Here is a 12,487-nt window from a genome sequence, read left to right on the forward strand (position 1 = left end):
TTTCTCCTGGGTAGATAACCAGGAGTTGAATTGCTGGGTCAGAAAGAAACTCAATGATTCCTATTTCAAGGAACTTCCAGACAGTTTTCCAAAGTGACTGCACTGTTTTACCTCATCACCAACTGTGAAAGTTCTAAATGCTCATTCATGATTCTAGTGTATTCTTGATTCTCCTCCTCGTGGGGTGTGTGAAGTGAGATCTCATAATGATTTCGATTTGCATTTCCTTAATGACTAGTGATATGGAGCATCACTTCATGTACTTATTGGCTATTTGTATATTTTCATTGGAGAAATGTCTGTTCAGGTCCTCTGGCCATATTTTAGTTGGGTTTTCTTTTTATTGCTAAGTTGTAAGAGTTGTTTGTGTGTTCTGAATACAAGTCCCTGACAGCTGATTTGCATATATCTTATCCTGTTTTAAATTCCTTAACAATATTCTTCAAAGCACAAAAGTTTTATATTTTTTTTTAACGTTTATTTATTTTTGAGACAGGGAGAGACAGAGCATGAACGGGGGAGGGTCAGAGAGAGAGGGAGACACAGAATCTGAAACAGGCTCCAGGCTCTGAGCTGTCAGCACAGAGCCCGACGCGGGGCTCGAACTCACAGAGTGCGAGATCGTGACCTGAGCCGAAGTCGGCGGCTTAACCGACTGAGCCACCCAGGCGCCCCAAAAGTTTTATATTTTTATGAAGTCCAGTTTATCTTTTTGTGGTTGTTACTTGTGTTTTTGGTATAATATCTAAGAAACTATTGCCTAATCCGAGGTTATGAAGATTTACTCTGGTGTTTTTGTCTAAGAGTTTTTATGTTCTCTAATTCATTTTGAGTTACATTTTATATATGGTGTCGAGGTATGGCTTTGTTTTCATTCTTTTGCCTAGATACATCTAGTCCCTGCATCAGTTGTGGAAAGACTATTGTCTTTTCCATTCAATTTCCACTAAATCAAAGACTTGTTTTTTCCATGAAATTGTCTTGTCTCTCTTATCCTAATCACTTGGCCATAAACATAAGAGTTAATTTCTAAACTCTCAGTTCTGTTGCATTAATACATATGTCTGTTCTTAAGCCAGTAATAATACACTGTCCTAAGTACTGTAACTTTATAGCCAGTTCTAACACTGAAGTGTGAGTCCACCAAGTTTTTTTGTTTTGTTTTGTTTTTCCAGATAGATCAGTTCTCCAGGGCCCTGTTGCATTTCCATATGAATTTCAGGATCAGTTTCTCCATTTCTGCTGAAAAGCAAGTTAGAATTTTGATAAGGATTGCCTTGAATCTCTAGATTAATTAGGACAGCATTGCCATCTTACCAGTATTCTTTCAATCCGTGAATGTGGGTGTCTTTCCATTTATTTAGATGTTCTTTAATTTCTTTCAACAACGTTTTGTAGTTTTTAGCGTTCAAGTCTTGCACTTTTTTGTTAATTTTATTTCTAGATATTCTTTGATTCTGTTGTAAATGAAATTGTTTTCTTAAATTTATTTTCAAATTGTTGCTAGAGAGTAGAAATAAAACTGATTTTTGCATATCGAACTTGTATCCTGCAGTATTACTGAACTTGTTTAATAGTTTTTTGGTAAGGATTCTGAGGATTTTTTATGTATAAAATTGTGTTGTATGTGACTAAGGTATGTTTCTTCCTAACTTTACAATACGATGTCTTTTCTTTTTCTTGCCTTATTGCCCAAGCTAGAACCTCCAGTCCTGTGTTGAATAGAAAGGGTAAAAGGGGTTATCCTTTTCTTGTTCCTGATTTTAAGGGGAAAGCGTTCAGCCTTTTACCGTTAAGTATGATGTTAGCTGTGGATTTTTTGTAATAGATACTTTTTACCGGGTTAGGAGGTTCCCTTTTATTCCTGACTTGTTGAGTGTTTTTGTAAAGAAGGGATGTTGGATTTTGTCTAATTCTTTTTCTGTGTCAGGGATCAAGTTGTTTTTATTCTCTATTCTGCAAGTATGGTGTATTACGTTGATTATGTTTTGAAGCCAACCTGCATTTCTAGGATAAATTTCTCTTGTTCATGATGTACAGTCCTTTTCTGTGTGTTGCCAAATTTGGTTTCCTAGTTGAAGATTTGAGCATCTATATTTGTAAAGGATATTTTCTCTTGTTTTCTTGTGGTATCTGCTTGATTTTGACAACAGGGTAACATTGGCCCTGTAGAATTAGTTAGAAACTGTTACAAATTTGCAGGGAGGAGTCTGAGGATTGGTGATCAGTTTTCTTTATGTTTGGTAGAATTCACCAGTGAGGCCATCTGAGCATGGGCTTTTCTTTGTGACAAGTTTTAAGATTGCTATTCAGTTTTGGTAGTTTATGACTTTTTAGGGATTTGTCCATTTTAAATAGTTTCTGTAGTATGTTGCTATATAGTTTTTCACAGTATTTTCTTATAATTCTTTTTATTTCCTTAAAATCTTTTGTTACTTTGGTAGTAATTACCGCTCTTTTGTTGCTGCTTTTGTTGAGTCTTTTTCTTTCGTAGTAGAACCACCTTTTGGATTCAGTGATTCTGTTGTTTTCTGGTCTTTTTGCATTTATTTCTGCTCTAATCTTTTAATCCCATTGCTTGCTTGGGTTTGTTAGTTTTGGGGGGTTTTGTTTTGTTTTAATTTTCTAGTTTCTCAGTGTAGAAAGTTAGATTATTCATTAGATCTATTTCTTTTTTTTTTTTTTTCAAGATTTTATTTTTAAGTAAACTCTACACCCAACAAGGAGCTTGAACTTACAACCCCAAGATAAGAGTCGTGCACTCTATCAACTGAGCCAGCCAGGTGCCCTGAGATATTTCTTTTTTTTAAATATAGGAAACTGCAGCTATAAATTTCCTTCCAAGTATTACGTTAGATGCATCCCATAAGTTTTGGTGTATTATGTTTTCATTTTCCTTCATTTCTAAGTATTTTCTAATTTCCATTGTGGTTTCTTTGTGAATTTTTAGAAGTGTGTTTAGCTTCCACATATTTGTGTACATTCCAATTTTTATTGTATTTATGAGTTCTTTAAATTTTTTTAGTGTTCATTTATTGAGAGAGAGAGCGAGCGTGCGCGTGTGTGTGCACTGGGGAGGAACAGAGGGAGAGAGAATCCCAAGCAGGCTCGGTGCTGTCGGTGCAGAGCCGACACGGGGCTCGATCTCATGAAAGGTGAGATCGTAACCTGAGCCGAAATCAAGAGTCAGACACTTATAACCAACTGAGCTACCAAGTACCCCTTGTTTGTGATTTCTAATTTAATTTCTTTGTGGTTGGAGAATATGCTGTGTATGATTTCAGTTATTTTAAATTTACAAGGGCTTGTTTTAGGGCCTGGAGATTCTTCTGTGTGCTCTTGAGAAGCATGTCTCACCATGGTTGGTGGAGAGTTCTATAGATGTCTGTTGGTTCTGGTTGGTTTACAGTTGTGTTCAAGTTTGCATTTCCTTGTTGATCCTCTGATTGTTCCATCCATCATTCAAAGTGAGTTATTGAAATTTTCAGCCATTATTGTGACTTGTGTATTTCTTTTAATTCTTGGAGTCTTCACTTTAAATAGGGCTCTGTTGGTAGGTTTGTATTTGTGTATAATTGTTATGTTTTCTTGATGTATTGACCCTTTTATCATGATAAAATGTATCCTTTTGTTTCTAGTAGCAGCTTTTGTCTTAAGGTCTATTTTGTCTGGTATTAGTAATAGATTACTTAATTTGTTTGATTACTATTTAGAATGTCTTTTTTCCTTCCTTTTATTTTCATCTTGTGTGTTCAAATCTAGTGTTCCCCTAGACAATATGCCATTGTTTGTTTGTTTTTTTAATGAAAAATACTGTTCTATGAGTCTCTACCTCTTAATTGGATGACTTTATCCATTTGTGTTTCTTATCATTGCTGATAACGTAGGACTTAAGTCTGGCATTTTGATATTTATTACATGTGTTGTATCTTTTTGTTTCTGTGCTCTTCCATTATTGCTTTTGTGTGAATTAAATGTCTTCTAGTATACCTCTCAATTTCATTGTGGTTTCTTTTCTGTAGTTTCTGAGTTATTTTCTTAGTGGTTGCTCTGGAGGATTACTCAGATAATACCTTAACATAAAAATATAATTTGGGGGGCGTCTGGGTGGCTCAGTCGGTTGAGCATCTGACTTCGGCTCAGGTCATGATTCACAGCTTGTGAGTTCGGGCCCCGCATTGGGCTCTGTGCTGACAGCTCAGAGCCTGGAGCCTGCTTCCGATTCTGTGTCTCCCTCTCTCTCTGCCCCTCCCCTGCTCATGCCCTGTCTCTCTTTCTGTCTCAAAAATAAATAAAACATTAAAAAAAAAATTTTTTTTAATAAAAAATATATAATTTGGATTAATACCAACTTAATTCCAATAGTATGTTAAATTTTGCTTCCTAATATATCTAATTTCTTCTTTTCACTGTTATTGTCTTAAAATTCTATCTGTATGCAATTTAAACCTAAAGAGTTATAATTATTGCTTTTATGTTTTTTATGTAGGAGAAGAGAGTTAGAAACAACCATTCATACCTTCTTTTGTATTTACCTATGTAGTTATCTGTATTGATGTCCTTGCTTTGTATGGATTTGAGTTAGTCTCTAGTTTCCTTTCTTTTATGCCTTATCATTTCTTATGCAGGTTTGTTAGTGACAAGCTTCCAGTTTTTGTTTATTTTGGAATATCTCAGTTTCTCTGTTTTTGAAACATAGTTTTGCTCTATATAGAATTCTTGCTTTACAGAGTTTGCTTTTTCAGCATTGCCAAACGTCATCCCACTGCCTCTGGCTTCCATGGTCTCTGATGAGAAGTCTGTTGTATGTCTAATGAGTTAAGTAGCATTAACTAAACAAAGCAAGAATGGTGCCGTTCTTGTGGAGTGAGTGGCAAAAATGTGAGAAGAGGTAAACGGGCTTTAAAAGTTTTGTGTTACATTGTCATTATGTAATAAATATACTAATTCAGTCAAGAATATGTGTGTTAAAGATGCATTTCTTAACACATGGTGTTCATTGATATACTATCAAAACATACAGCAGAAAGCTAATAACAAAGGGTAAATATAGAAAAATACAAAGAACGTAGAAAAGGATGAATGGAGAGAACAGATGGGAAATTAACAAGCTAATTGACTTAAACCTTAAACCTATAGTAGGAATATAAACTAATCTTCTTAATCTCTGTTCTTTGATATTTGGTGCAACCATTATTTTTAAAATGCTAATAACTGTATAATTTGAAATTGATATATTGATCTGAAAAAATTTTAGAGCCATTTCCTTTGCTAAACACAGAGTATCACAATAATAAATTTCTTATTCATTGGAGCTCCTGGGTGGCTCAGTCGGTTATACATCTGACTTTGGCTCAGGTCATGATCTCACAGTTTGTGAGTTCGAGCCCCACATGGGGCTCTGTGCTGACTGACAGCTCAGAGCGTGGAGTCTGCCTCAGATTCTGTGTCTCCCTCTCTCTCTCTCTGCCCCTACCCCCTCATGTTCTGTCTCTCAAAAATAAATATGATTAAAAAATAATAAAAAATAAATTTCTTGTTCATGTACTTTAAAAATCTTGCCACTCCCTCATTGCTGTGTAATTCGAACTTGCTTTTCTATGTCACACCACACCTCAGACATCTACCAACTATGTTGGTTCACTGCCTGTTACAAGCCACACCCATCCACATCTGCTGTTACAGATTTGCCCGGCAAAGAACTTTTCTCCCACCACTTCACAATAAACCACAAGCTACAGTCCTGTGCCACCCACTTCCCCAAGTGAACTTCAAGTCTTTTTCAGTGCAGGATGCTATATTTATTGTTGTGTTTACGTATTTTAATCAATTTAGCTTGTGTAAACATTTTGTTTTGAAAAGAATTTTTTTAATTGGGTTCTTCTCTGTCTTTTCTAAATGTGCTACTGCTAGGGTTTTGGAATGCCATGCTCTTACCCCATTTTTTCCCACAAGCCCTGTGGTTTTTGTTGCATGATTTTGTATAGTGCAGTGAATTTAAGGAACTTACATGTGATAATATAATGAGATCCCCTCCCCCAGTTTCTGCATTTATAGATATTTTACTGTGAAATAAAATTTTCTTATTTTCATGTGAGAAATGCACGAGTATGCAGCTCAGTGTTCCTGTGACAGTAATAGGTTTTTTTTTTTTTCTGGCTGCTTTCACTATTTCACTTTATTCTTACTTTTCAGCAGTTTGGCTTGTGACTTGTGCATAGATAGGTGTGCTTTTCTTTGTGTTTAACCTGTAGATTATTGAATCTATAAATGCTTTTCCCAGATTTGGGAGATTTTTCTCAGATTTTTTAACCCATTTTCTCTTTCTCCTTGTGGGACTCGGGTTACATGTATGTTAGACCTTTGGATACTGCCTTAGGCAACTCTTTTTTCCCCTCATTTTTTCTCTCTGTTCTTCAGATAGCTCTGTCTTCATGTTTACTTAACTCATTTTGCCATTTCCAGTGTGCCGTTAAGTATGTAAGTGCTTATTTCAGGTATTTTTCAGCTCTAGAATTTTTGGGTTTTCTTTTTTTTATTGTTTCTTCTTTGTTGAAATGATTACAAGCATATTTCCCTTTACGTCCTTGAGCATTGTAACAAGAGTTGCTTTAAATTCTTTATATTTTAATTTCAACCACTCCATCATCTCAGGGTCATTCTGTTTTTTGTTTCTTTTCTCTTGAATATGGGTCATGTTTTCCCGTGTCTTTATATGTAAAGTACCCGTTAATTGTATTCTAGCGTGTTAGGTATGGATTATAGAATTTTAAAATAATAGTATTTTGAGGAATTATTTTTAGTTACATATGTCATCATTTTTTGTGCTGATTATTGTTTCTTTGACCCTTGCATTTCTTCTGTTGTTGTTGTTGTTTTTTTTTTTTTTTACTTTTTCACTTTCTGGTAAAGCATATCTTGAAGTAGTTCTTTTGTGAGGGTCTGTGGATAGTAAAACTGTTAGCTTTTTAGTGTCTTTAAATACCTTATGCTGCCCTCATTTTCAGTGCAACTTGATCTGGGCATTAAGTTCTAGGTTCTTTACCTTAAGCGCTAGACTGTTCTTTACCCTTAGTACTTTGTGCCATTGTTTATTGCCATCAACTGCCGCTGGGGCAAAATCTGCTGTCAGTCTAATGGTCTTTTCTTGGAGGGACATAAGCCGCATCTTCCCTTTGGAAGCTTTTAGGATTAAGTGTTACCGATATTCTGTAGTGTGTCCGCGTGCGGGTTTATTTTTATCTTCTTCAGTGTGCGTGCGCTTTCAATTCAACAATGATAGTTTTCAGTTGTGGAAAATTAGCTACCTATCTTAATAAACACTGATGTTCTGCTTTAATTTTCCGTGCTGATGGCTCCTTTTTCCTTTTACGTATCCTAAATGTCCTTTTTAAATTGTTCCCTCTGTCTTAATTGTCCACTTATTTATGTCATCTAGAATGAATTCTTGTTGCAGTTGTATGTATTTCCTTGGCCTATGTTTGGCATATCCTATAGAGTTTGGCTTTTGTAGCTCATTTTGATTACAACATTTAAAGTTTCTCTTCATTTTGTGCATCTTTTTCTATCCTCATTTTCTCCTTATGACAGTTTGTACTTTCTAACCCCTGGGCCCCCAAACAAAAGCTGGTAGAAGAGTCTTCCAGTTCTCCCTTCAGGGGGATTGGCAGCCTGGCAGAGTCAGTCCCTGATCATTCAACAGCTTTGCTCAGGTTTAGTCAGGAGGCTACTGCTAGCCTTATCTAGGCCACAGTGTCCAGTAGGCTTAAGCCAAGGCAACAAGTGGTATCGGTATTTTCTTCTCTTCCTTTCAGGAGCGGAAGCCTCTTCCAGTCTTTGGTCTTAAGCAGTGAGCACGGCTGATGTGCCTCCTGGGGAGCATTTTTAGTCGTCGTTTTCCCAGAAGGGGAAACTCGTAGCCGTTAATGGGTGCTCCTAGACCCAGGACCTTGCAGGTCTGCCATCATATCCCTGCTCGCAGCTTCGTGTTTCTTCTCAAAGACTTAAGTCTTGTACTTTATTAAGTCTTTTATTTCTCCCAATACTTACATTGCATGTAAAATACGTGCAATACTCTCAAAATCCTTCTAGTTTTGAAAATCCGTTGGGAATCTTTCTTAAATCTTATTACATGTATATATTAATTTTAGAAAGATGGTCTTTTTTTGTACTGTCAGGCTTTCCAAATACATAGTATATCCATGTATTTATAGCTTTTATTTTAATATATTGTTTTCATGCCGTGGGACTCCTGTTTTATGATTTCTGTAGTTTTGTGACTATATTTACACACACCACTTTTTTTTCTCTGGTTACTACTAAAAGAGAAATGTAAATGTTGGTCTCATATCTAGTCACTTTGCCAAAATAATTATAGTTGACCTCTGAACAACACGGGTTTGAAACTGCATGGGTACACTTATATGCAGATATTTTTCAATAAATGCAGCACGGTAGATGTATTTTTTCTTCCTTATGATTTCCTTGACATTTTCTTTCTTTAGACACTTACAACTGTATTGTAAGAGTACGGTGTATAATGCACATAGCATACAAAATATGTGTCAGCTGACCGTTCATGTTATTGATAAGGCTTCTCTGGTTCATAGACAATTAGTTAGGGAGAATCAAGTTATACTTGGATATTTGACTGCATGGGGGTCAGTATTGCAACCCCCTGCATTGTTCAAGGGTCAACTGTAATTCTAAAAGCTTTTAGTAGACTCTGTGGTTTTCTATGTATATAATCATAGCGACTCCAGGTAAAGATTATATCTTTTAATATTATACTAGTTATTTTTATTATTTTTATTAAATTACCCGAAAACTTCAAAACAGTGTTTAACAGTTGTAGACAACTCCATGTCCTGATTTTAATGGAAATGGCTTCAGGGTTTACTGTTGAATATCTTCCTGTATTAGAGTTGGGCGGGGCGGGGGGGGGTGTTGGGGGGGGGAGTGTGTCATATTTTAGTTTCCTTATACTCTTATTTTGCTTGAGTTTTTATTAGAAATGTAGCTGAAATTGGTCAAATGACATTTTATTTTAATGTTTATTTTTGAGAGAGAGCAGGAGCCGGTGAGGTGCAGAGAATGAGGGCGTGGTGGGGGGAGGGGTGGGACATACAGATTCTGAAGCAGGCTCCAGGCTCCGAGCTGTCAGCACAGAGCCCAACGCGGGGCTTGAACTTACAAACCGTGAGATCATGACCTGAGCCGAAGTCGGATGCTTAACCAACTGAGCCACCCAAGGCATCCTGTCAAATGCCATTTTAAATCCTGGTGCAATCATAGTCAATTAGCCTTTTAACAAACTGGATTCAGTTTACTGTTTTATTTAGTTGTTGGGTTTTTTTGTGTCAGTATTTACAGGTGTATTGCTTTATACTTTTCCACTTTTCTCCTGTCTTTATAGGTTTTACTAATATTTCATAAGCTTTTAAAAATACTTTTAAGTGTAATTTTATTAAATATTTCAGATGTTTTTATATGAATTTGGCATCCTTTTTTTTCTAAATCTGTATCTGTGTTCCTTTTTTTGTGGTCTAGATCTTTACTGTGTCTTTTTAGAAATATATTTGTTTCCTAATTATTGTTTTCTTTTTCTTCCACAATCCCCCTACACTTTTTATTAGAAGTCTTAATCCTAAATATTTGTGTGGATAAGTTGAAAGGTTTTTCTAGTTGTTAGTAGAGTGCATAATTATTTCTAATAGTTGGGGTGTCTTTATGAATGAGTACTGTAGGAATTTACTGTGAATCTGGGTTTTATTGTGCTTAATATTGTCCTTTTTGCCATTTAATGAATTGTAATAACTGTTTTGTAGCTGTCCTAGGAGTTTCAACTTGGGCTGGGTTCTGATGTTTCAGGGTGTTGGGTAGTTTTTTTACATATATGGTTATAATAACATGCTTTTCTCCCTCCTCCCCCCCTTTTTTTAACAGTTACATGGGAATTGGTCTTTCTGCTCAAGGTGTGAACATGAATAGACTACCAGGTACTTGTGATTGAATTATAGTACTGTCCTACAACTACTTCTTTCTGGTTAAATTTGAAGTAATACTTTGAAATCGTTAAATACTGATTTTTCTGTGTTTTTAATCACATGTATTACGAGTTCAAAGTGGAAGCCGAGAGGTTTTAAAAAATTCAAATTTTATGTTATTTAGCAAAACTTACGTGTACTATGCATGTTTTTGGTTTTTTGGGTTTTTGGGTTTTTGGGTTTTTTGCTTGTTTTGTTTTGGCATTTTAACTTCCAGTATATAGCCATATCAACTGCTTTAACTATTTTCATGTGATTGGTTGGTTCTCTTTGCTACCCAGCACATTCCTGGCTTTTAACCTGTTGTCATTTGTTTAATGTTCTGGGAATGTAGGCTAATAGGAAAAGTAAACTAAGGAAGGTGTGAAAGTGATTCTTGGATTATATTTTCTGGTATCCCGCTTACCAATGTTAAAAAATTAATTTGGGGGGAAACTTTTTGAAAATAGAAAAATCTTATATTTTATACTAAATGCTGTGTGTGTGTGTGTGTGTGTGTATGTGTGTGTGTGTGTCTGTCTAAGCCAAATCAAAGCAAAATTCCTTTGGTCTGTTAGCAAAGGAAATATGCATGGAAAATGTGACTTTTTTTTTTTTTTTTTTTTAATGGTAGGAGTCTTGTTTAATGCATGTTTTAGTCTTCTGTGTGGCATATTTTCCTTAGTGTTGTGAGCAGTATTTTAATATAGAAATCATGTGGTGTAATTGTTGAGAATTTAAATGTACATTTGGGAATTTATCTTTGTGCTCTTGTTTGTTGTACCATTCTTGCTTGTCATAATCTTAGTGAATAGCTCTCGTACAGAGGAACCTGACTTTTCATTGTAAATATACTGGAACTTTCTCTCTAGGCTGGGATAAACATTCATATGGTTATCATGGGGATGATGGACATTCATTTTGTTCTTCTGGAACGGGACAACCTTATGGACCAACTTTTACGACTGGTGATGTCATTGGCTGTTGTGTTAACCTTATCAACAATACCTGCTTCTACACCAAGAATGGACATAGTTTAGGTACTAAGATAATGTATTGCATGTAAAATAACTGAATACTGTGATTATTGTACTTACAGCATGGTAGTCACATTTATTATGTAGTTCTCTATTATAAATAGTTGCCCGTAGACGTTATTTCTTTGTTCCTTCCAGGTGGAGGTTGAGCAAACGGGGAAAATTTGTATTCTGTGAAGGCCACATTGTATCACATGTACGGGAATAACTGTGAAAATATTCCCCGGGGCTCACGTGTTTATTCTAGTAATAGAAGTAAATGCTAAGTGTTCTCTGCTTTGCTTTGAGTAAAACACTTCGTAGCATGACTGAAGTCTCTAGGTAACAGGTGCTAAGGGGAAGAGAAGGGCTGTCAGTTGGTAGTGTAGTATGGGGGAATAATGAAGGAAAAGATTGGTACTATCAAGCAAACCAAAGGCCGTGACCTACTGAAAGGTCAAGCCTGCTAACAGTGTGATGACTGCAGGATGATGGCTACAAGTTAGTTCTGCAGAAAGGAGCAGAACTGAAAGGAAAAAAATAACAGCAGGATTTCTATGGATAAAAGACAGATGGCAAATACACAATAAACAGGTTAATGGAAACACGAAGAAGCCTGTCCATTGTAAGACGAGTAGGAAATTAGGCTTTTTTAGTTGCGTATGCACCCACAGCACTTCAAATTCCGAATCGTGTGCGGTTGTTACACTCGCTTTTCTTAGAAGTCTTTTTGCTTTCGTTTTTATACAGAAGGTATAAAGAAAGAATGGTAAGACTGATGCTTTTACAAATAAAATGGTTTCACATTATTTGAAAAATCCTTGGCTCAAAGCAAATTATTTCTGATGAGGTAAAGCGTAAGGAAGCAAAAAGTAATAAGTAGCTTCAGAAGGCAGAAATTTCAGTTGGCTCATAAACAGTATTGAAAAATTAGACTGCAAATAGTGTCCTTAGGCAAATAAGAGATGTTCTTTGATAGAACACAAAAGCTGTTGTGTCTTTCATTTCATCGTGGGAAATTCTAAGTGTTTTGCTACATTGGTAATAGCTATTCCTTTCTAGTGTCTCAGCATCTTCGTGGTATGCAGTTAATGTCTTCACATTTATATATGGATTCAATCTTTTCCTTCCAAGTTTTAATATTGATCCTGAAGCCCTGTGTTACCTGACTAAAAGGTCATTCCAAGTCCATACTAGATCCTTATATGGTCCTTGGTACGGGAACGTTGATTCAGGACGCCAGGCAAAATGTGTGTGTTTAAGGTTGGGTTGCTGTGGCCAGCCAGTTTCCAGAAGGATGCAGCCTCTTCAGCTTATTTGTTAATAACTGCTTTGGCTCTGACTTATCAAAGCAGTTAACTGGGATGGTCTCAGTGGCCTTGCTCGCGTCAGATATTTGGTCTTAAGTTAGGAGAAATCTGCTTTGAGGTATGACTTTCGATTCAA

The 12,487-nt window shown here is 36.0% G+C and overlaps 1 protein-coding gene across 1 annotated transcript in view; it reads left to right on the forward strand.

The window, feature by feature from the left end:
- RANBP9 (RAN binding protein 9) overlaps nucleotides 1–12,487 on the forward strand; it is a 92,444-nt gene that overhangs the window by 43,797 nt on the left and 36,160 nt on the right. The window contains exons 3-4 of the mRNA XM_058732958.1: nucleotides 9,946–9,998; nucleotides 10,898–11,065. Of these exons, the coding sequence (XP_058588941.1) occupies nucleotides 9,946–9,998; nucleotides 10,898–11,065 (221 nt within the window). The remainder of the gene's footprint in view (nucleotides 1–9,945; nucleotides 9,999–10,897; nucleotides 11,066–12,487) is intronic.

Source organism: Neofelis nebulosa, chromosome 6 (genome assembly GCF_028018385.1).
Source record: "Neofelis nebulosa isolate mNeoNeb1 chromosome 6, mNeoNeb1.pri, whole genome shotgun sequence".
NCBI lineage: Eukaryota > Metazoa > Chordata > Mammalia > Carnivora > Felidae > Neofelis > Neofelis nebulosa.